This window comes from Schistocerca gregaria, chromosome 2 (genome assembly GCF_023897955.1).
Source record: "Schistocerca gregaria isolate iqSchGreg1 chromosome 2, iqSchGreg1.2, whole genome shotgun sequence".
NCBI lineage: Eukaryota > Metazoa > Arthropoda > Insecta > Orthoptera > Acrididae > Schistocerca > Schistocerca gregaria.
The window spans coordinates 63,577,684-63,603,690 of record NC_064921.1 but is presented as its reverse complement, the minus strand read 5'-3'; the positions used below and the strand labels follow the sequence as shown (position 1 = coordinate 63,603,690).

At 41.6% G+C, this 26,007-nt stretch overlaps 1 protein-coding gene across 2 annotated transcripts in view; it reads right to left on the bottom strand.

The window, feature by feature from the left end:
* The window catches only part of LOC126336327 (leucine-rich repeat and calponin homology domain-containing protein), a 725,442-nt gene that overhangs the window by 55,026 nt on the left and 644,409 nt on the right, over positions 1–26,007 (bottom strand). For both annotated transcript variants that reach the window (XM_049999889.1, XM_049999890.1), the window contains exons 4-9: positions 17,820–17,956; positions 16,541–16,777; positions 16,249–16,413; positions 14,152–14,261; positions 10,958–11,074; positions 10,552–10,660 (exon numbers count right to left, since the gene is read on the bottom strand). In XM_049999889.1, the coding sequence (XP_049855846.1) occupies positions 10,552–10,660; positions 10,958–11,074; positions 14,152–14,261; positions 16,249–16,413; positions 16,541–16,777; positions 17,820–17,956 (875 nt within the window). The remainder of the gene's footprint in view (positions 1–10,551; positions 10,661–10,957; positions 11,075–14,151; positions 14,262–16,248; positions 16,414–16,540; positions 16,778–17,819; positions 17,957–26,007) is intronic.

Here is a 26,007-nt window from a genome sequence, read left to right as displayed (position 1 = left end):
CAAATGCCTGCTAACTCAAGTTTTTCAGTACTTCTTGGTACTCTTCTGCAAGTTGAAGAATCCTGTCACCTTTTGCATTGTCCTTTGTTGTAAGAATTCAATATCTTCAGTTAGACCAACTGCATATGGGTTCTACACCCAGTAGAGTAACCTTTGAATTGGGATAATGTAAACCATCTCCTCTGTAGATGGACTCCATTTTCCCAGTATCCTACCAATGAAACAAAGTCTGCAACCTGTTTTATTTATGACTGAGTTTATGTGATCGTTCCATTTCACATCCCTGCAAATTGTTAAATCAAGCATTTGTAACAGCACACCAATTGTAATTGAGAATATTGCAGTCTGTAGTCACAGGAAACTACATGTTTGCATTTCGTGAAGCGGACAACTTTATTTTTCTGAACTTCAAACCACTGTTTATATCTTGGTATGTCCACCCCCAGTAGCTGAGGGGTCAGCGCAACAGAATGTCAATCCTAAGGGCCCGGGTTCGATTCCCGGCTAGATCACAGATTTTCTCCACTCAGGGACTGTGTGTTGTGTTGTCCTAATCATCATCATTTCACCTCCATCGATGCACAAGTCGGCGGTGTTAAATCAAAAGACTTACATCTGGCAAACGGTCTACCCGACAGAGGCTCTAGTCACACTACATTTACATTTACATTTAATCTTGGTATCACTTTGAAATATTAAGAATATCTGAGTGTACTTTGAAGAGTTTTTTTCCAGATCATACATAATTATAGATAATGCATCACCTGTAAAAAGACTGAGGATACCACCAATACTGTCTGTCAGTGCATTAAACAGAAAGGGTTCCAGTACAAAAACATGGGACATTCATGACATTATTTTTACTTCTTTTGAAGATTCGCCATCAAAGGAAATATGCTGCATCCTTCATATCAATAAATCTTTAAACCAGTCACAATTTTTGTTTTCTGCCCCCAAAATGACTACTCTTTTGATATGGTACTGAGACAAATGTTTTATGGTAGTCACAGCTTACTGATCAAGCTGACTGCATTAATCCATGGTTTCCAGGATACCACATAAATGGGGTAATAAGTGTCACTTTAGCTATGTTTTTGGAATCAATGTGTGATGTATGGGCCATTCATCCCACAAATGTATGACCTCTCTTACACCTGTGGCATGCAAGAAGCCAAACCCAGGAGGAGTTACACCAGACGAAGACAGAACTTCAATCACATATGCTGGCTAGACCAGCGAGTGGTAGCATCAGCGCTTGTAGAGGGCACTGGCCCCATGGACCTATTTGCTCATGTGGGCCACAGAGTCACAAATGGTTCACCCAGTATCCCTATGTGGCCTCCTTCTCTCGAGCTCTGGGCCAGGCAGTGACTGAATCTACAGTCCTTCAATCAGAGTCTTGATTGGAACCTTCTCCATTGCTGCCCCAGCCACCACTTATCAATGGAACTGCCAGTATCCGCCCTTTACCCTCCCCAGGACTTGGCTACTGCTTAGGGGACAACCAGGAACTTGTTACTGGCCATCAACCTTCACAACATTATTTTGTTTTACTTCTGAGTGAATATTAAGCCTTGAATGTTTCATCGTTGTGGCCTTCATCCTAAATTCAGACCTGTATAAATCCTGTGTTGAACATAAACTTTCATAACCCATTGTAGTACTGAGGTTTTCTCTAACAGAACACCATTCTGGTTTATATTCTTTTCAATAAAACTGTTCTACATTGATTATGTGGACTGTGTTCTCTTTTCACCTCAACTGGTGCGAGACAACATTGGTTGGAACACATGGGGTCTTTCTATTTGAGATACCTCATCACATGTAAGTTCAGAATATGTTAGAAGAATCTAAAACACACAAATCTCAATGAAATAGGGAAGTAATTGAACTGGTATAGTACTCCTGCATCTTCCTTTGTGAAGGGAAACTTGAGAATTGATTGGTTTGGTTTTGTTGTGCTTTAGGGTGCAAAAACAACTGGGGTCATACGTGTCCAAGTCAAAACTATAGAACATGAAGACAGAGAGGTGTTAAAAAACGATTATACATCAGTCCCAAATGACATAATAGAAGACAGCTAAAAACAGGCATGTGGAAAAAGGGTTAAAAAAGACACCATACAGACAAAGACGTCAAAAACGAATAATTAAATGGCCTTCGCCATACTGGTTTGGCAGATAAAAAGTAAAATGTGGTCAACAGCCTGCGCAACATTTGCTACAACGGCTGATAACTCAGACTACAAACTCAAATGGGAACATAAAAGGTTAAACAATGGACATTCCGTCAGGAAGTGGCAGACAGTTACAACATGGGTAAAGTGGTGGGGTAGCACAACTTACCAAATGATGATAGCTAAAAAGGCAGTGACCAATACACAGTTCAGTTAAAATAACCTCCTCCCAGCGGAAGATCTTAGAGGAGGTCATCCAAGCCACTGGGAGAGGCTTAATAAACTGGAGCTTATTCCTGTGAAGGGACGACCATTGGTGATGCCAAAGGGACACCATCTACTCACAGACAGCAACACAGAGATCATCACAGGCTGAGGTACTAGGACTGCAGCTTTGGCAGCAGTGTCAGCAGACTCATTTCCTAGCATACCGACATGACCAGGAACAAACAGAAACATCATACTGGCTTCACCAAGAGTGAGCAGTTGACAGTTTTCCTGGACCTGCTGCACTAACGAATGGGCATTTTACAGCACACAAAGACTTTTAGGGGCACTGAGTTAGTCTGAAAAGAGGACACAATTGAAAAGCCTATGTTGCTGGATGTAATCCATGGCATGATACAAGGTGAAAAGCTTGGCTGTAAATACTGAGGAGTGTGTCGGAGCTAATATTGAAAGACAAAGGCGCCAATGACAATGGTACACCCGACCCCACAGTCAGTCTGAGAGCCATCAGTCAATACAAAGGTACTATCACGAAGTTCCATGCAGGGGTCATGAAACTGAAGGTGATAGACTGAGGCTGGAGTAGTGTCATTAGGTAGCGAATGACGGCCAAAGTTAACATGGGCCATTTACCGAAGACAAGATGGTGAAGGGCTCACACCCACCGGGAAAGGTGCACGTAGTGTTAAGTTAAGCCACTGTAGCAAATGTTGAAAGTGGACTTCAGGAGGTAACAGAAAAGAAGGACGAGCCCCCATATTCACAATCAAACGAATCATCAAAAAAGGAAGCATACAATGGGTGGCCACGCATGGCAGACAAACGGCATGCATACCTGCTGAGGAGAAAGTCACAACGGTAGGATAGTGATAGCTCAGCAGCTTCAGCACACAGACTCTCAACCGGGCTGGTGTAAAAGGCACCTGTGGCCAAATGGATGCCAAGATGGTGGATAGTGTTGAGACGGCGTAAGAGGGATGGGCATGCAGACACACAAATAAAGCATCCGTAGTTGGATTTTGAACAGACAAGGGACTGGTAAAAATGGAAGAGGGTGGTTCGATCGGCACCCCAGAATTTCATAGACTGTTTTGTCAGTGGAAAAGTGAAAGCCATTGGCAATGCTCTAGTAGTAAAGATGATCGAGACATCACAGAAGATGCCACTAAGTGAGACAGATAAGTGGAGAACTGAAATAAATGGCAAAATCACCAAAAAAGGAAGCCAGAGATGCCTGGTGGGACACAGGCCATGATATGGTCAGTGGCGACAACAAAGAGGACAACACTCAGGACAGAACCCTGAGCCACACCGTTTTCCTGGATAAAGGTGTCCAACAGGGCACACCCATATGCACCCTGAAAACTCTATCTTTTAAAAATGCCTGGAGGAAACAAGACTAGCGGCCATGGAAGCCCCAAGTGTAAAGAGTACAGAGGATACCAGTTCTCTAGCATGTGTCGTAGGCTTTCTCCAAATTGAAAAACATGGCCACAGTCTGGGATTTCTGCAGAATACCATTCATGACACAAGTGGACAAAGTAACGAGATGGTCGAATGCAGAATGCCGTGCTCGAAATCCACACTGTGCATTCGTCAGTAAATTGAGAGACTAGAGCCACCATACCAGCTGGGCATGAATCATATGTTCCATCACCCTGCAAACACTGCTGGCAAGAGAGATGGAGGACAGTATCTAAAAGGAAGGTTTTTGTCCTTGCCAAGCTGAGGTACGGACATGACGCTGGCTTCACGCCAACGTCCATGAAATGTGCCCACTGCCCAGATGCCATTGTACCTGTTAAGCAGAAAGTGCTTGCCCGAAAGAGAGTAGTGCTGCAAAATCTGAACGTGGATGGTGTCTGGTCCTGGGGCGGAGGATTGGGATGAACCAAGAGCATGATTGAGCTCCCTCATAGTAAAGGTGGCATTGTAGCACTCACGAATCGGAGAAGAAAAGGGTATTTCCCGAGCCTACTTCACTTGTTTCCAATGGAGGGAAGCAGGGTGATAGTGGGAAGAGCTCGAAACTTCCACAAAATATTGGTCCAAGGTGTTGGAGACAGCTGATAATAACGGCTGCTGCTTTGAGGCCGGAAATGGGGGAATGGATATTGATCCCAGAAAACCACCTGAGGTTGGCCTGTACGACAGAGGAAGGGGTGGAACTGTTAAAAGAACTAGTGAATAACAGCCAGCTAGCTCGTTTGCTTCCCCAAAGAATGCGACAACATTTTGCAAGTATCTGTTTACAATGAATGCAGTTTGCCATCATAGGACGATAGTTAAAACCATGGAAAGCACGTCTCCATGTGCGAATTGCATTACGGCATGCCTCAGACCACCAGGGACAGGAACATGATGCGTTAAAGAGGAAGTGCGAGGAATGGAATGTTCTGTAGCAGTAAGGATAATGTTGGTGAGATAGTTCACCTGGTCATCACAACAAGGGAAATCTTGTTCTTCGAAGGTCACCAGGGAGGAGTAAAGCTGCCATTCAGCCTAAGTAAGCTGCCATTTGGGAGTGCACGCGGATGGTGCAGGAGTCAGCAAAGCACACGGGAAATGGTTGTTCAAGTAGGTCTCAGAAAGAACAGACCACTCAAGACGATTGGCAAGCTGGGCAGTGCAAAAGGATAGGTCCAAAGGGGAATAGGTGTGCGAAGAGTCGAAAAGGAAAGTGGGTGCTCCCGTGTTAAGGCAGAAGAGGTTGAAGAGGTTAAATTGGTTAAGAAGGTCAGCCAAGAGGGCACCTCTATGACAGATCCTGGGAGAACCCCAAAGGGGATGATGCGCATTAACGTCACCGAGTAGCAAAAATGGGGGAAGTAGCTGCACAATAAGCTGAAGGAAGTCTGTCCTGGTGACATCGAGTGACCAAGGGACATAAAGGGTACAGAGGGAAAAAGTCAGGCAGGGAAGGAAGGAAAAGGTGAACAGCAACAGCTTAAAGATGGGTGGTCAGGGAGATAGGTTGATTATGGATGTCATCCTGTATGAGCAGCATGACACCCCTATGAGATGGAATGCCGACCTCAAGGGGAAGGTCAAAAAGGAATCGGTAAGTAATGTGAAAGCTCAAAGCAGTCGTGAGGGCACAATTTCATTTTCCGAAGGCAGAGTACAAGGGGATTGTGGGACTGAAGGCTGTGAACATTCCATTGGAGAACAGTCCTGAGGAGGAAGAGATGTAGGGCTGCCAATTCAGTGGCCACCGAGTGAGAGCTGGGCCAGTGTAGAGTCACTACTACAGGCCACAGAAGCAGGAGTATCCTGCTCCATGGGGTCCACAGAAGCATTGGCGTGCTTGTTTGGTTGGTCGGTCAGTGGAGTCCAACATTGAAAGACTGTTGGGGGGTCTGCACTGGGGATACAGAGGGCAGCCAGTCTAGGGTACCACATGGTGACACGATCGATGAGGACCTTTGAGTTGGCGAAGGGGAAGACCATTTGCCTTTTGTGGACTTCTTCAAGCTCTTCCAGTTAAAGGAAGACTCAGGTGTTGTTTGGCTGGAAGGACAGAGGAAGTCTTCATGGGAGTACTCTTTCTGTCCTTTCCGGCCTACTGCTTGTGTAGCTGGTGGCTTCACCCCTTGAGGTGGGAGTTTGATGACTTTTTGCACAGCAGGGCAGGGGGGTGACGATGTTGCCTTGACAATGGGAAATTTCACAACCACAGAAATGAATTTGGGCTCAGATGTTTGCGTGGCCATGTCCTTCATGAAGCAAGGGGTAACAAGAACAGAACTATAGATACCAGACAAGAAAACACAGGTTTTGGGACTAGCCAGTAACTTGGAAGCGACTGGGTAAGACATCATTTCCTTTACCCGGATCTTTTGAACAGCCCACTCATCAAGATACATGGGACAATCCCGAGAGGAGGCGGCGTGGCTGCCATTGCAGTTGATACAGTGGGGAGAAGGAGCTGGACAATCGCCCTCGTGCGCATCCCTACCAAGGTCACACATTTGGCTGGGTGTCGACAAGCTGTTCTAGTGTGGTTGAAACGATAACACTGGTAACAGCACATCAGGTTCGGAATGTTTCATATCCTGCTTTGAGCTTGGATGGAAGCACCTCTCTATCAAAGGTGAGAAAGAGAGTGCAGCTCAGCACTAAGGAGAAATCAACCTTTTTCAGTACACAATGGATAGCAATGACACCCTGATCAGAGAGGTAAGATTAGATTTCGGCCTCGGTTAGACTGTCGAGTAGCCTGGTGTAAATTACACCACAGGAAGAATTCAAAGTTCTATGGGCCTTGACACGAACAGGGTAACCATGGGGAAGAGACGCAGCAAGTGATAGTTGTGCTCGAGAATCACAAGCAGAGTGCCATTCCGTAAACAAGAGTAGGATTTATTCCGTAAACCAGAGCAGGATTTCACATGGCCAGCAATTGCATCAACAGCCTTCTGAATAATAAATGGATTTACCATAGTGAAGGACTGACCGTCTTCCAAACGTGAGACCACGATGAACCGGGGTGCAGCGGGAAGGGTCTTTGAATCATTAGCATAATTACGTTTACGTTTTGTAGAAGTTGAGTGGGAAGATGATTGACTAATCACAAGGAAATCCCCTTTGATTGTCAGCGTCTCCGAGGGCACACTCCTTTCAACTGGGGGCTGCCTTCACAAGGGGGAGCATCAGCCTTAGGTGATTGTTCATGTCTCAGGTCACACCTCCCAAACACCTGAGAAAGGGACCCATCAGCAATTTGGGAAGGTTACAGCTCAGGTAATCACCTATCCCTGGGTCTGGTTTGTACCAGGGGGTATGTGTGAACCCTATCTGTCAACCCGGGGCTGGGAATTATGCGTTACCCAGTCAACTTAAGCGTCAGATGTGTGGGCCGGCCTTCAGTAGCGCACAGAGAGGAAGAAGAAAAAAAGAGGATCCTCAAACGCCAAAGCAGAGGAATGAGAGAAGAAGAGAAATAAAGAAAGGAAAAGGGAGTGAATAACAGCAAAGGAGGGACTGTTCATACATCACTGACAGAATTCAGAATATTCCCAATAACACCAAGACATGTTCCCCAAGGGAGGGGAAAAAGAATAGCAAGAGGACAGACAAGCAGAACGAAAGGGAAAAAATGCTGCAAAAGCTGTGGTCCCAAGGCAACCAAGCACGAACCCACCAAAGAGTGGTGAGCCCCCTGGGGGAGCTGAAAATTGAGTTCAGCACCACCATTTTTGTTTTCCTTCTGTCAATTTTGATGCCCGTGTCAATGCAAGTGTCTGGACAGTATCTACAGCTCACCTATATGTTAATGTCCCAGAGCTAATGTTTCAAGTTCTCCCTCGTTTGATCTGATAAATCAAAATCCTCCTTTGATCTGACATTACTTCCTCTAGTTTACTGAATGTGTAACCCTTTTGACTTCTTGTAGTTGCCCTTTTTACTTTGATAATTATTGTTGGTATAACTGTGTCATGGTTGATAGTACCAGTTTTAATGTGGACATACTCAAAAAGGTCAGGTCTATTCGTTGCCGCTACATCTAATATATTTTTGCCATAATTCATTTCCTCTCCTAAAGACCTACTCAAAAATGTATCACAGTGTACCGTTCATTGAAAAACATCGTTATAACACAATACTGATGTTGACACTCCCAGTGCTTAGTGCAGGTACTCTGAGTAATGGAAAAAAATCCATGTGCTGATGTTAACAGAAAACAAATGTAAACATAAGTAGAATGCACACCCATCATTCCGTCACCCAGGGAATGTAAGTTAGCAGAACAGTAATTGCAATACTGTTTTCTTTTGTAGGGGTACATTTAGTACAATAGTTTACTCCTTTTAAATACTGTTGTGTAGAGTAGGCATACAGTAAAGGCTGTCCTTCCTGCAAACTGCATCAACATAACATTTATTTTATTGCTGTTGTTGAAGGTAGGCAAAATGCTACGCAGGCAGCGGAACTGTACAGAGAGCGATATCCTGACAAGAACCCACCTTCCTGACAGATGTTTTCTCTTCTTGTTGCAATGCTTCAGGAAATAGAAGTTTCAACCTACGACAATGGAATCGTCATAGCATTCACACAGACAAAGCTGCCAAATTTATTGTTCTTGCTTCCTTTGCCATGAATCCACATGTGAGCACACAACGGCTTGAACACAAGACTGGCACTCCTAAAACCAGTGTACATCATATTCTTACACATCACTGGTTCCATCCTTACTATGTACAGATGCATCAAGAATTGCAAGAGAATGATTTCCAGGATTGTGTACCGTTCTGTCAATGGGCACAGCAGCAAATCCTCACCATCCCAAACTACTTCTCCAATGTTCCATTTATCGATGAACGTTCCTTCTCAAACAAAGAACAGGTAAATACAAGGAACATGCATTATTGGTCCAGCAACAACCCACGATGGCTTAGACAGGTGGAACATCAGCATCATTGGAGAGTTAACATCTGGTATAGGATGCTTGGTACTACAATTATTGGTCCTTATTTCATCAATTGTAGTCTAAACAGCACAGCGTATGCCAACTTCTGCAGACAAATTCTTCCTCCTCTTCTGGATGAAACGTCGCTAAGAACCAGAGTGCTTATGTGGTATCAACATGATGGATGTCCAGCACATAATGCCTTGCGTGCACATCGTGTTCTGGACTGAAGGTATCCTACAAGGTGAATTGGTCAAGGAGGAATAGTTACTTGGCCTGCTAGGTCTCCTGATTTAAATCCTCTGGACTTTTTTCTTTGGTGATACATTAAAGACGTCTACTGTGATATTCCAACTCCAAATAACACACAGGAACATATCACGCTTGCTTGTAATTCTCTTCAGCAGGCAACACTGGAAGCAGTACATAATTCTTTCATTCAACAAGTGCACCAGTGTGTCGGTGTCCAGGGTCACCACTTTAAGCACCTTTGAATGTTCTACTCCGGGGCAATGATACAGGACAGTCAAAGTCAATTTTGTATAACATTTTTACTTGGTTTTCATTTGTTTTCTGACAATTCCAGCAAGTGGACGAGTTTGTGATCCCAGGCTCAAAGTCAATGTTGTGTTATGTTATGTGATTAATAAAGTTGTTTTTCAGTGAATGGTATACTGTGAAAATTTTTTGAATAGGTCTTTAGGAGAAGAAATGAAATACCAAATACATAAATAAGGGTGCCATTTAAAAAAGCCATACTGCTGTTCATATCTTTGTAAAAAACAAAGCTCCAATGAAGGCAATCATGCTGATTGATGTCCCCCTGCTGGCTAAGCATCATTTGCTTGAAACATTTCATAATTTGCATCTGGACAAACAGTTATTTAGGGTGGTCAAGATAATTGTGTGTGTGTGTGTGTGTGTGTGTGTGTGTGTGTGTGTGTGTGTGTGTGTGTGTGTGTGTGAGAGAGAGAGAGAGAGAGAGAGAGAGATATCTACCAAGTTTTCCCTTTCATGTGTGCCTCTCAATGAGTCAATACTTTTGCTATTCTGTGTTGGTCTCCTTTACTTCTGAATGACATATGTTCAAAGTAGTTTTCAGATAAAGCACTTAATCTTGTTTTGGAGGCTCTCTCGTCACATCCACAATTTACAAAGCTATAATCCAATTGACTGTTGGAGAATTTAAGCCTCCCCTAAGCTAACAGTATCACAACTGGGGGTACATATGTATTGTTGAGCCAAGGTTTTCTGTAAACTTTGGATGGTGATGTATTGACTATTGAGACATTATCTGTAAATAATAATGATGATAATAATAATAATAATAATAATAATAATAATAATAATAATAGTAATAATAATAATAATGACCTAAGTGAATTAAATAAATTAAATGATGGCTATTGTTTTACTGAGTCTTTCACTCAATGGCATAGTCTGTATTATTGCGAGACTTCTTGAAATGTTAAAACTGTGCACCTGTCCCAGAACCCAAACCTGGGCCAATGCATTATGTGGGCAGTGCTGTTGCTGTACGAGCTCTCCAGGTAGAGGGAGCTAAGTCGGTAAGGTCAGTGTCCACCTAAGGCAACCGTCCAGGTTTGAGCCCCAGGCCAGTCACAGTTTTATCCTGTGAGAAAGTTAAATGTTTACAGTTTACGGAATTTGTTCTGCTTATTCTTTTTCAAGACACTATTAATGTCCTGACAACAGGTCACATTAACTGTGCGCCAACCTGATTCATGTTGTTTAATGGCTGCAGCCCACCTTCTCCAGGAACACGTGGTCGATACACAGTCAGCCCATCCAGAGCTCGCTGTTGCCTGAGGGCTTCCTTGTATTCCCTGCAAATTGATGCCAAACAAGTTATTTCAGAAATATGAATAAAACTTGTAAGATATAAATCCAAAGTGTGTTAATGCTAAAGAAGATACCATCTCAGCAAAACTTTTTATGTGTTTTCTGATGACACATTGATATAAATTACTGAATTACAAATTCTTATATGCAGTCTGCAAGTTATTCCAAACAGGAGACTACTGCATGTCCTACAAGCCCAAAGTACATTAGTTACTGACATGAAAAAGAGTATCATTACAAGACATTTGAAAGAGGATAAGAGGTTTCAGCACTATTCAGACCTGTATGTCTGTATGTGATCCAATGGCCGCTTGTCTTCAACTGCACCACTACCGTTGACGATGACATCTGTGGATGGCGACTGGGCAGGACCATTTGTCACCGTTTTGTTAGTGCCACTGAAATCAAACTTCATACATTAGACTGATCAAATAGTATTGCAATGATAAAAACAAAATGTTTACACACTGATCTTTAAGTGTATATATTAAGAACTTCTAAAAATGTTGGAGAATCTGAAATTCACGCATCCATACATCAAGTATCTTAGCAGCAGAAATTACCTTCACTATCTTATTTGTATCTAAACATACCACATAGGTCTCACATTTTTATGTGCTATCTACTTTTCTTAAGATTTTGTATTAAGATGTTAATAAATTAATAAAACACAAAGCAAAGTAATTATCAAATGGCATATGGTTGCACTGTACACATTCACCATCACACTGTAAACCACAGATGAATTCAAGCAGTGCATAATAATAATAATAATAATAATAAAATATCTTCCAATTAGGAAGTCTAATGCTTTATTACCCACCCAACAGTCATACATTGAGGAATGCAATTCAAAAACACACAGAAGATAAATTCTTGATGTACTTAATTGCTCACTGCAATGTTGTTTAATCTTGCTCCTATGAAACTCATGTTAAGATGTCTTCTACCTCAAATATTCACTACATTATTTCAATTCCCGCAAAGTCCATAGACAAGTGAAGCTAATTCATTTACAAGTTGATTATTCTACACAAATCTCTGTCTTTGGATTCTTCTGTGGCAGATTTATGGAAAAATTTCATATTTATCACTGAGAATAATGGTGTGGATGTTCTATAATATTCTTTTATGTCACAGACTGTTATTATTCTTAAAAGCCAAATAAATAGTGTAGAATGTCCACTCTTTTTGTTTTCATTGGCAAATGTAAAAATTTTGTTTTCTTGCTGCTTACAGGAGTCATAAAATCTCTAAGAGTATATACACAAACAACTGTAGCAGAGGTAGTAAGTACATGGGCTAGACATGCAATGCGATGCACAGTTGTTGGAGCCAGTGGGGAGCAGTGTAAACTGAATGTGACACAGGGATAGGAAATGGAAGGGGGTGACACACACACACACACACACACACACACACACACACACACACACACACTGCATTCTAGTGCCACTCAGACAACAAGAATTAAACAAATAGCGACATTATATATGCCATGCCATAACAAAAGCAATAGTAACTCTTTGTGGTACTGAATATATCCCACGTTATAGACAATATAAATAAGTCAGCTTCACTTTTTTGTGAATTTGGCAGCTTTGTTTGAGTGACATGTTGATCACTAGTGTGGCCTTTGCTACTGGGAGAGCAAGTGAGTGTCATGGCTAAACTCGTTAGTATGAGAGAGTGTTACGTTGAACTAATGATTGCTATAGATGTGGAGCATCTTAATGTATTGTGCATATCAGTTTGTTAAGACCTTAACACTACATGTAATGCTATAAATCTTAGATGAGTAGCACTCAATCACAAGAGATTAACTCAGTGATGTTCACCGCAAATTTCTTCACTTATTCTGAAATCAGAAAGTTTGTGTGACAGCTGCAGAAGGTGAAAGCAGTAGACTCGAAATGATAGTCCAATTTTCTTGTGTTCAATGAAATATGTTGCTGTCTTTTTGCAGTATTGTTTCTGTGATTAGGGTAACAAGCTAATGGTTGATAGATAACATTCCACATCATGTTAAATTAATTATCCAGCTATTTTGAACAGTCAATACTTCACTGCATAAGGAGCTGTTACACACAAAAATAGGGATAAAGGTAGTGAAGTGGAGGGAAAAGAAAAAGAGCGAAAGCCCACCACCAAAATATCACAGAAATATCAATTAAAGTATTTGCAACTACTAGTTTAAAAATTAATAATAGTATGTATATATAAATTATGTTCTAATAATTTATGTCTTTTTCCAACATCAATGTCATCAAATTTATACAATATACATCAACAGTTTAGATAAATACCCAAAACACCACACTTTTGAATTGTTGGATTATTATAAGTGAATATCATGTGACATACAGATCTTGTTCCAACTTTACTATTGAAAAAAATTAAGTGTTTGTGAGAAAATTTTGTATGTAATGGTTGATTGATTATTTTGCTACACACTGCATAAAAACAACATAATTCACAGTTGTATTATTAATGTCTTTGTGTAACACAGAAATACTGCGTGTGAAGTATCAATGTAAAAGCAACTAGCAGAATGTTGTCATCAAAATACTGAGTCTTCTTAAATATTCTTGAATGTTTTAAATGTTCATATTATCATCTTATCATACAACAGGATTCGTCACTTCATAATACAATTCTCATCATGACATATCATCACAAACTGAATTTCCAAGACAATATTGTAAATTTTGGACACCAAATGTTTAAAATAATTAATAAAGAATACCAAATAATATTATGGGAATAGGAAATCAAAATTACTGTCAGTAAAAAAAAAAAAAAAAAAAAAAAAAAAAAAAAAAAAAAAAAAAAAAAAAAAAAAAAAAAAAAACAACAATACAACTGCACATGTAATATGTCAAAAGAAAGGAATTTTTACAAAGCAACAACAGCCATTACTTAAGAAACATCTAAGGTTAATAAAACGATGCCAGAAAACATTAAAGACAAATGTACTAAGTTTCTGCGTAGGCTGAACATTTTCCAAGCTTTGAATGTCACTCTGTTTAATAGTAAGAAAACAGAACAGATAATAGATCACTGTGTATTAAATTAAAAGTTAACAGTGTGCTCTAAATCTGCTCTATGTCAGTACAGGTATGACAATGAACTAATGGATGTAAGTGACAGCACAGTAGTAGTAATTTCAGTACGTCAATAAAAAGTATAAAGGACAGAAAGGAATGAAGGAACATTTTACAGTAAGCAATAAACAGACATCTTACAAATTATAATATGGAATGTATTATTAAAACATAAATAGATACAGAAATATGTAGTAATGCATGCGTAACAACAAACACTGTGATACAAGAAGCAAACTACGTGCACAACATGATTAAATTGTTGAATATTCCAACTGCAGGAAATGGAACTGCAGCAACTACTACATTGAGACCACCACCATACTTCCATGCTGCCAGCTGCTCATTCATGCACTGCCGAAAATTCTTACCTCCCAGTCATTGGTTTTACACCATCTTTAGCAAGATTTTTGCCCTCTTCTTTATCACTCTGAGCTTTGTCTGTCTTTCTCCTTTCTAATTCATCACAGACAGAAACATTCTGTGAAAAAAAGGCAGTTATTGGGTTACGGATACTGTTTTCACAGCACTTTCACATAAATAATTTTAAAAAATAGATGGTTTTTCCATATTATTGGTGGTGTACAAAAATAAAAAAAAAATAAAAAAAATCACTAAAAAAACTTCAACACAGATCAAGACTGAGTGCTGGCTCTGGACTCTTGCCAGACTCTTGCCTTTTGCAACTAATGCTCTTACTAACTGATAATGAGCTGGCCAGACATGTTTCATAGCTTTGGTCTACCAGTGCTTCACTCATATTCTCCAACTGCGCTATTTTGTAGTATCAAATGTGTGAAAATAAAGATTTACAACAGAATTTTTTTTGATAAATGTCACAAAAATGATAAAGGAAAATGCTAATGAGGTACAGAGAAGGCTGGAGCCAGGAAAAAGCAGAAAAATGTAGAAACTTGCACAAATATTGAAACCCATGTAACCATTCAATGTAGAGAAATTTCTGATCTATGAAGGTTTAAACCACTGATACACTGCATGGTGCTGGACACTTTCAAGTTGAGAAGTTGATTACAGGGTCTACACACAGTGGCCAGAATATTTGCAGGTTTTATAGCTGGTGACACAAAAGCACTGAAAGCAAGGGACTTCATGGTGATTCCATGCTGTGCTATTTTAAATCAAACATTTCAAATTAATATAGATAGATTGATAGTTTCTTCAAACACAACTACAAATCAAAACTCTAATTAGATGAAGCACACAGGCCGGTCAGACAGTAATCGAGGAAATCCAGCAGTTCTCTAACAGTACACAAGTTACCTCACTTTCTACATATTTACATCCGCATCTACAATTTAAACCCATTGTTTAGAGCATGAAAGGGAGTATTTTGCATTGTGCCACATATTAAGGCTCCTTACCATTCCATTTACATATGGAGTCCAAGAAGAATAATTGCTTAAATGGTGGTGTGCATGTTGAATCGGTTTAATCTCGTTTCCATCGCTCCTATGGTTTGATGTGTAGAAGTTCACAATGTGCTTCTAGATTCATCACTTAATACTGGTTCTTGAAACTTTGTAAGAAGCTTTCCACTGGACAGTTTTTGCATATCTTCAAGTGTCTGTAAGTTCCACTTTTTTTAGAATATATGCAGCACTCGCCAATGGGTCAACCAAACTTGTGACCATTGGTGTTCCCCTTCTTTGTATTCATTGCACATCCTGTTTTAGTTCTATAAGACATGGGTCACATACACTTCAGCAATATTCTAGGATGAGTCACACCTTCTCCGTAAGTTTTTTCACTGTATCTTACCAATGAACTGAAGTCTACTACCTACTTCAACTGAGCCTATGTGATCACTCAATTTAATATTCCTACAAATTCTTATTGTTCCTAGATATCTATAGAAACTGACCAATTGCAGTTGCAACTGACTGACATTGCAGTCATAGGATACTACATTCTTTCCATTAAAAGATATGCACAATTTTACATTTGTGAACCTCTAAAGAAATTTGTCAGTCTTTTTACCACTTTGAAATCTTACCAACATCTGATTGCTTGTGCAGAGGTACTTCTTTATAGACAGTTGCATGATCTGCAAAAGATCTGAAGTTATTAATAAAATTCTTAATTCAAATTAGTCCTCTACAAGCATTTCTCTAATTTCTCTTACATTTTCTTTTTGTATCATATAATCAGTTCACGTTACCCTAAAATTATGAAAAATTACTTTGTGAGTACCATTTCAATTTGCCTTTTTTGTTTCCCGGATAAAGAATACATTTTCAGCGGAAAAACAATTGTTTCTTCATTTTAAACATTGCATTTCTCACCTGTCTCTCTCATTTTTGTAGGCAAAATAATTATCTAGTCCTCATTAAATGTCATGATAAGACGAGTACAATTTGTGTGTTTTTGCTCTGAGAATTACTACTATATTTATAACAACGTAATAAACAGACATTAAGTCAAGTGAGAAGCTCCTCATTAACACTAACCTTGCTGAATTCCTCCTCAAGATTGATGTTATCACCTGGGCTGATGGTAGAAGGTGTGGATGTACCACTACAGCTACCATTGGTATCACGGCGTTTTACAGGTATTGGAAGACTATCTGCGCGAGACCACAGGCCTTTACTTTTATCACACTCCTCCTCAACAATCTGAAACAAAAATTTATCAAATCAGAGTAACTAACGTAAAAGCAATTTTAACTCCTTAAAATAAAAATGATTTGTAATTTTAAGGTTTTTATCCTAAAAGAAAGATCAACATTTTAACATTACTCACTATTTCCTGGGACCATCGTTTATCAGATCCTCCATCACTTGTGCTGTAGCCACTATCTACATTATAACGGCGTTGCCTTAAATCAGAAAATCCATTTGAGAGGCGAGAATCTGACAAGTAGCCAACTTTTTGCTGCAACTTCCTGATATCGTCAGTCAGCAGGCCCTTTCTCTTATCACCCTTGTACGCTTGATTCTCTAGGTACTTAAATACATGTACACGGCCCCTCGTACACAACTGAAAAATATTTAGATAATTATAAAACTTCACTTTTCAAATTATGTAAACATATAACAGGATTTAATCTCCAGAATGAGATTTTCACTCTGCAGCAGAGTGTGCACTGATATGAAACTTCCTGGCAGATTAAAACTGTGTGCCCGACCGAGACTCGAACTTGGGACCTTTGCCTTTCACAGGCAAGTGCTCTACCATCTGAGCTACTGAAGCACGACTCACGCCCGGTACTCACAGCTTTACTTCTGCCAGTATCTCGTCTCCTACCTTCCAAACTTTACAGAAGCTCTCCTGTGAACCTTGCAGAAAGGCAAAGGTCCCGAGTTCGAGTCTCAGTCGGACACACAGTTTTAATCTGTCAGGACTTAATCTGTTAATGAATACGTAATGTGATACGTTAATAAAGTAACTGGAAACATTTCACAATAGCTGAAGATAATGAATGAATTTCAGAATCTAATTATAAGTTTGATGGTAGTTTTTTTCACATCATATGGAGCAGTTTTCAGTACATGACATGGCAGCTAATAAGCTGAAGGTATGGCAACTTATGAAAAGAGCACTTGTTTTTACTTTTCTTCCTGTGTTATGTTTGTAAACAACACAGCTTCCAATAAAATCAAATATTTGTGGAGGTAAAGTAACTCCAAACAAGCCTTATGAACACTGAGCTCACTATTCAACATCCTTGATTTGAGAAACAGTTAATGTATTATTACATATTTAGATAAAGTGGCTATTAGGAATTAAAATAAATCATTGTGAAAACTGAATCAGTAGGCCACCAAGCTCTAACTGTTCAATTACTATGTGTATTCAATTACACGATGAAGAGCTTCATGTTTAACATGAACAATGGTCTCATTTTGTGTGTTTCTTCTGATTTATCCTTCCCATTATGTGCGCTCACTCAAACAAATTGCTTTCATGAATTTAATCTAATGTATTTATACACTTATCTTCTATTGCACACTTCCTTTTTGACAAGAAAATTAATTATATAACTTTAAATATATGTAAAAAGGAATTTATGGAAACTTACATATGCAGGTGGTGAAATCAAAGGGTTATGGGTAAGAATCAATTCAACTAATGTTGTCATGAAGCGAAGCTCTGCTGGTAATGTTGAGATTCTGTTTTCGCTTAAATTTAATCGTTCCAGATTGAGATTTGTCAAACCTAGAATAAATCATACGTATTTTATGTGCTGACCTCCAAAAACATGATTTAAATGACTATTCACTTTACAGTACTTATTGAGATATCAGTGATAACAAAATTATGCATAGAAGAAAGCAACCATTGAACTAAATTATAGAGCACAAAATGTTAATGCTGAAACAACTACTGGCTAAAATTAAATATGACAAATGAATTTTCTGCTTAGCAACTGCAACAAATACATGAATATGAGGTAATCACAAATTTGCAAGTTTTCAGAACACAGACATACTATAAATAAACTGAACAACTAGTTTTCACAATGTAGAAAAAAAAAATTGTTATTCATTTTGTAAGCAGAGTAACAGTAGAAATTAAGTTTTTTAAAAATTACTGTCTACTATCTGCTGGTACCTTATCTATGCTAAAATGGAAAGATAAGAATGTTGAACATTGTTACCAAAGGTCTCAAAAAGTTTCCAATTGATTTATTACATCAGGGCATTTAAACAATTAGACAAATATGGTTTTCCTCACAAATATTACTTCTACTTATCCAGAGTGTCCCAGGAGGAATGGTCGCTATTCGGTGATACAACAGGAACAATCATTCAAAGCAAAAATGACTCAAATATGGGCAATAAAGCGCATACAATAATGCAATTTTTTATCTTTGCTCTTTTACTGAAGAAGTGCTCATAGTTCTTGAGTTCCGCATTTTAAAGCCCACGTTTACTTGAATTTTTTGCTTTGAATCATCATTCCTGCCACATCCCTGAATACTGATCACTCCTCCATCAGCATAATGTGCTTTTTTTTCTTTTATTTGCTGCAGTCAGTTTTAACAGGAAATGGGAAAGTTGTATTTGTGTCTTAATGGCTTACGTTTAGAATATTACTATGGAATATGAATCATCTGAAACTCTGTAATCCTACCCATTTGCCATGTGAAATACTATCATTGAGGCTACTTTCCTTAAAGATCCAGCAGCTGGGGAGGTCTCTCTAATGCCCTGCATACCTACAATCCCCAACCAATTTACCCATTTATTTTAAGCACCTTAAATCCCCAATCCAGGTTCCGTTTGCAATAACAATCATCAAGGCCAAGGTCAGAGAGAGACGACAGGAGGAAGAAGAGAAGATGGATGGGTCAGGGGAATGCAATGAACAAGAAGAAGGGGAGAAGGGGGAGGAGGAGGAGGAGGAGGAGGAGGAGGAGGAGGAGGAAATGGGTACAGAAAGCAAACAGGAGGACATTAGGACCTACATCCAATTCCCATTTCATAAATAGTTATTGTAACAGATGGTCAGGTTCTCAGGTAAATAATAAAGACAGATCGACCCAACCATCATTCAAATGTGGCAGGCACTCCACTTCAAAGGCAACACAGTATTAGTCAGTCTAGTTGTCATTTAGGTATATGAACAGAGTCAATGTGACAACAATATTTTGGAACATTGTTTCTATGTGCTGCTGCATAGCCAAAGCGCATCTTGTATAGATTAAGGGAGCATTGTACGTGATCAACTGCTGCCTATCACTGGATTATGGCAGTATACCATAGTCTTACTGTGTCCATTTTGGTTATGTTTGGAGATACAAGCTTCATGTGTGATTTTTTTATTGCTGATTCAGTATGAAGTGGTCAAGGGAGCATTTCAGGCAACTGGCCTCATTAGAAGAGGAAGAAAATGGAGAAATTGCTCTCTATAAAAATACTAAATTAAAGCAAGATTCCTTCCTGAAAACTGCTCTTTTCAACACCAACAACAGCAACATTTAATACAGTGTTAGATCACTGGCAACACAGACATGAGAGAAACAAAGCAGAAGAGATTAAGTTGTTAGGCAAAGGAGCAAAATCACTTTTATTTCTAACATTGTGGTTGATTAGTTGAAGAGCATGTGTCAAAGGAAATAGGACATGTGACAGAAGTGAGACACATACAAGAAGGCACACTAGTCAATGCTTTCTGATCTTTATTTTAATTCTGTTCTATATTATAAGAATAAACTGTGTTTATTTTTCCACATTAAAAGTCCATGAAGCATAATGAAATAAAATATACCTGCAAACTTGTTACAATGAGACGAAAGATGATTCATATTTTTCAAGAATGAATAAGACTCCTTAATAGACACTAGTACATTATAGATTATGATTCATTAAAATAAAATGTATATTTTAAAGTAATTTATCTTATTGGATCACCTTTACATACTCCATTAGTCCTTCAACCATAGTTCTACATACTAACTGTTCTATTAGAGGGGCAACTGGTTTTAAAATGTAGAATAAATATTCAGTGTTCTGAAATGAATATTATGTAGTGACAAAATAAAAAATGACAGCATACCTCAGGCACATGCAGAAATCAACGATTCAGTTCTGGTGTGCTAACATCAAAGGAATTGCATTTCCACCTACATTCATGTAATGGCGATCTTTCTGTTGATGGACGATTTTTCACTTTCTGAAGTTTGCGGGTTTTCTCTGTGGACTCCTGAACCACGTCAGATTTCTGTTCAAAATCATGTTCTGTCAGCCTGTAAACTGCTGCCTTCAGCTGAAGATAATGTTTTCAGCTGGTAGCCAGGTGACATGCTCATCTGCCTCAGGCAATCTATCAAAGAATACATAGCTTGCAACTTTCTGGAATTCTTTGGCACTTTTGAGAGCCTTTGTGGGACCTTAACCTCAAAAATTAGTTCAAATATTTGGAGATTTATATTTGTGAAAATATAAATAATTTTAATAAATTGGTTTTGCAGGAGAGCGGTGTGGGGGTGTGGGGATGGGGAGAGGGGCACAAGTGGGTCCTGACCCACATGAAAGTGGCATACCTCAACCGTCAACCCCCACTCACCTCCCCAGGGCTGATAACTGGTTTCGGGTTAACTGTGTTCTCTTTCCTGGAATTTCTGATGTTCTTTGATGTATATGGTCAAACTACCATGTTTGTCAAAATTTTAAAAAGGAAGGGATGATGTCGAAGCAAATTTACAGTGTCTAGTGTTACAAATACTGGTGCAAGCACACCTGCCTTTTGTGGCATACTGATGTCAGGGAAACATTTATATTACATTTCAATTTGGTTACATTAGCTTTATTTCAACGTGTCTCTTTCTGTTTTCACGTTTTTTTTTTTTTTTTTTTTTTTTTTTTTTTTTTTTTTTTGTGTGGTTTTAGGGCGCACAACTACAATGGTCATTAGCACCCTGACTAAGTTAGGAATGCACCGCGAGGCACAAGGTTAAAACAGCAACTAAAAGGGACAACACTATAAAAGACGTATTAACAGGCATAGGATTAAAAAACAACAGCATAATCAAACATCCTTAGACTGGTGTGTCAAGTTGATAAAACGAAGAACGCCAGCAGCAGCTCCTGGGTATTCCACTAAAATGGCATCCAGAGTACATGGCAGGCCAAGATCAAGCGTAGTAAAATCAAGTGTAGTAAAATCTGGACAGAACGTTAAAATGTGGCGGTCTGTCAGCAATTGCCCACATGGACAGAACGGCGCTGGCGCAGCCGTCAGCAGGTGGCGATGGCTGAACCGGCAGTGTCCAATTCGTGGCCAGCCCAAAACGACCTCCTCCCGCCGAGAAGGACGTCCAAGCTGTGGGAAGAGGTTTCAAGGCCCGAAGCTGCTTGTCTGTAAGTGCAGCCCAATCGGCACGCCACAGTGATAAAATGCGCCGACAAATGACCCTGCTACAATCTGATGAATGGACACAACAAGAAGCCGTCCGTGGCTGGAGGACCGCAGCCTTGGCCTCGACATCTGCAGCTTCGTTCCCAGGGATACCGACATGGCCAGGAACCCACATAAAGCTAACTGGAGACCCATCATCCACCAGCTGCTGAAGAGAACGTTGGATCCGGTGCACGAAAGGGTGAACCGGATACGGATCACTGAGGCTCTGGATGGCACTCAGAGAATCGGAGCACATGACATAAGCAGAATGTCGGTGGCGGCAGACGTAAGGAACAGCCTGGTAGAGGGCAAAGAGCTCAGCTGTGAAGACCGAACAATGGCCATGTAGCCGGTATTTGAAACTTTGTGCCCCGACAATAAAACAACACCCAACCCCGTCATTGGTCTTAGAGCCATCAGTATAAATGAAGGTCATATTAATGAACTTCGAACGAAGTTCGACAAAACGGGAGTGGTATACAGAACCGGGGGTAACCTCCTTTGGAAGCGAGCTGAGGTCAAGGTGAACGCTAACCTGAGCCTGGAGCCAAGGTGGCGTGTGGCTCTCGCCCACTCTAAAGGTTGCAGGGAGTGAAAAATCAAGGTGTTGAAGGAGGTGACGAAAGCGAACTCCAGGGTGTAGCAGGGCAGAGACATACAACCGGTATTGACGGTCGAGAGAGTCGTCAAAAAAGGAACGATACGATGGGTGGTCGGGCATTGACAGTAGCCGACAGGCGTAATGACAAAGCAGTATATCGTGCTGGTAGGTGAGTGGCAATTCACCGGCTTCAGCATGAAGACTCTCGACGGGACTAGTATAAAACGCTCTGATCGCAAGACGTAAACCCTGATGTTGTATGGAGTTGAGGCGGCATAAGATGGACGGCCGTGCAGAGGAATATACAAAGCTCCCATAATCCAGCTTGGAGCGGACAATCGACCGATATAGGTGAAGTAGGATGGTTTGATCCACTCCCCACGACATACCACTGAGAACCCAGAGGACATTTAGAGAATGGGTACAACGGGCAGCCAAATATGACATATGTGGAGACCAGCTAAGTTTCCTGTCAAATGTAAGACCTAAAAATTTTGTTGTCTCCACGAATGGGAGAGCAACGGGACCGAGTCGTAAGGGCGGTGGGAGAAACTCTTTGTAGCGCCAGAAGTTAATTCAGACCGTCTTCTCGGCAGAAAAATGGAAGCCATTGGCGACACTCCAAGAGTAAAGACGGTCAAGAGAATGATGAAGACAGTGCTCCAGGAAACATGTACGCTGCGCGCTGCAATAGATGGTAAAATCGTCCACGAAAAGGGAGCCTGATACATCAGCTGGGAGGCAATCCATTATTGGATTGATCGCTATGGTAAAGAGAGTGACACTCAAAACAGAGCCCTGTGGCACCCCATTCTCCTGGCGAAAGGTGTCTGACAGGACAGAACCCACACGTACCCTGAACTGTCGATCCATTAAAAAGGAACAAATAAAAAGAGGGAGGCGACCGCGAAGGCCCCATGTATGCATGGTGCGGAGAATGCCCACCCTCCAACAGGTGTCGTAAGCCTTCTCCAAATCAAAGAACACAGCCGCGGTCGGGCACTTCCACAAGAAGTTATTCATAATGAAGGTCGACAAGGTAACCAGATGGTCAACAGCAGAGTGGCGCCTACGAAATCCACATTGCACATTGGTAAGTAGGCGTCAAGATTCGAGCAGCCAAACCAAACGAGGGTTAACCATTCGCTTCATCACCTTACAGACACAGCTGGTGAGCGAGATGGGTCGATAACTGGAAGGCAAGCGCTTGTCCTTCCCCGGCTTAGGAATCGGTACAACAATAGACTCGCACCAGCATGCGGGAACATGTCCCTCAATCCAGATGCGATTCTAAGTACAAAGAAGGAAACCTTTACCCGCAGGAGAAAGGTTCTTCAGCATCTGAATATGAATAGAATCAGGCCCTGGAGTGGAGGACCGTGACCGGGCAAGTGCATTTTCGAGTTCCCACATCGTGAATGGGGCATTATAACTTTCACGATTCGAGGAGTGGAAGTTAGGTGGCCGAGCCTCCTCTGCCTGTTTTCGGGGGAGGAAGGCAGGGGGGTAATGAGTGGAGATCGAAACCTCTGCGAAAATGCGGCCGAAGGCATTGGAGACATCCTCAGGGGCCACAAGGACGTCATTCGCGACCGTCAAGCCAGAAACTGGCGAGTGGACCTTAGTGCCAGATAGCCAGCGCAGGCTACCCCAGACAACAGAAGGAGGAGTAAAACTGTTGAAGGAGCTTGTGAAAGCAGCCCAGCTGGCTTTCTTGCTTTCTATAATAGCACGACGACACTGCGCACGTAATCGTTTATAACTGATACAATTCGCCACTGTAGGGTGGCGTTTAAAGGTGCGTAAAGCACGTCAACGAGCACGTAAAGCGTCTCTACATGCTGCGGTCCACCAGGGGACCGGTAGGCGACATGGAGAAGAAGTAGTGCGAGGGATGGAATATTCAGCAGCAGTGAGAATGACTTCCGTGAGGTGTGTGGCCTGACTATCGCAGCTTGTAAAGGTTTGATCCTGAAAGGTCGCCCTGGAAGAGAAGAGCCCCCAGTCTGCTTTGGAGATGTTCCAACTAGTTAAGCACGGAGAGGGGGGTATGATGCAGGAGATGGATAACACACGGGAAGTGGTCGCTCGAATATGTATCAGAAAGTGCATATCACTCAAACCGGTGTGCAAGTTGGGTAGTACATACAGAGAGGTCTAAATGGGAATAGGTGTGAGAGGTGTCAAAAAAAAGTAGGGGGCGCCAGTATTGAGGCAGACACGATTGAGCTGGTTGAAAACATCTGCTAACAGAGACCCCCTCGGACAGGATGCTGGAGAGCCCCAAAGAGGATGGTGAGCATTGAAGTCTCCAGTTAACAAAAATGGTGCAGGTAGCTGAGCAATAATTTGCATCATGTCTGCCCTGGTAACGGCAGACGACGATGGAGTGTAAACGGTACAAATGGAAAATGTAAAAGTGGGGAGAGTAATGTGGACAGCAACTGCCTGCAGGCCGGTGTGCAACGTGATGGGATCATAGTAGGTATCATCCCAGACCAGCAACATAACCCCTCCATGAGCCGGAATACCTGCCACAGGGGATATGTCAAAGTGCACAGAGGTGTAGTGTGCAAAGGCAATTTGATCGCATGGGCGTAGCTTCGTTTCCTGGAGGGCTACGACGAGCGGACGGAGCAAGCGGAGCAGCAATTTCAAGTCCTCTCGGTTGGAGCGAATTCTGCGAATATTCCAGTGAATAAGTGCCATCGTGAGAAGAAGAAGATGCAAGAAGGGGTCATCTCGAAGGCCGCTGAGGGCCCAGCTTCGAGCGAGCACTGCCACCGCTGGCAGTAGGCAGACAGTAATCGTCCATTTGTTGTATAGGTTCATTGGCCATCTTGTTAAGATGGCCGGGATGGGGAGCTTCCTCTGCTGGTGAACGGCCAGATGTTCGGCTACCAGCGGTGCGGCCAGGCAAAACGGATGACGGCCTGGGGCGGCAACTGCTGGGTGGTGTAGGAGAAGAAATGCGCCGTGGCGGGGAAGGAGAACTGTGCTTCCTATGAGCCTTCTTGGATGGTCGTTTTGTGGAAGTATTGGTCGATGGATGAGAGTTCGAGGTACGTAGGAGGTCTGCATGAGAAAGTTCCTTCTTGAAGGCACGTGCATCTGACTTCCGGGTGTTCGTCCTGGCAGAAGCAGATAAAGGTGCTTGTGTTGGAGGGGTGACGGGAGGAAGAGGAGATGTCGACCGGGCGATCTTAGCACTGGCCGAACGGACGACCGTAGTGCTGAAGGTCAGATCGCATGTCTGGGTCACCACCTCCCTGGTAGTCCGAGGAGAGGCGAGGACAGTACTGTATTTCCCAGCTGGGAACAGCGCGGGCTTCCTACTAGCAAATAGCTTGCGAGCAGCCGAGGTGGATACTTTCTCTTTGACCCGAATTTCTTGGATACAGCGTTCTTCCTTGTAGATGGGACAGTCGGGGGAGGACGCTGCATGGTCACCCTGACAGTTCACACAATGAGGAGACGGAGGTGGACAGTCACCCTCATGGGCATCCCTGCCACAAGTGACACATTTAGCCGCATTGGAACAAGACTGGCGAGTGTGATTAAAATGCTGACACTGGTAGCAGTGCGTAGGTGTCGGGACATAGGGGCAAACAGAAATAATCTCGTAGCCCACTTTGATGCGCGACGGCAGCTGAACACTATCAAAGGCCAAGAAAAGTGTCCTGGTCGGTACAAGGTCATTGTTGACCTTTTTCATGACCCTATGGACAGCCGTCACGCCCTGCTCAGCGAGGAAAGACTGAAT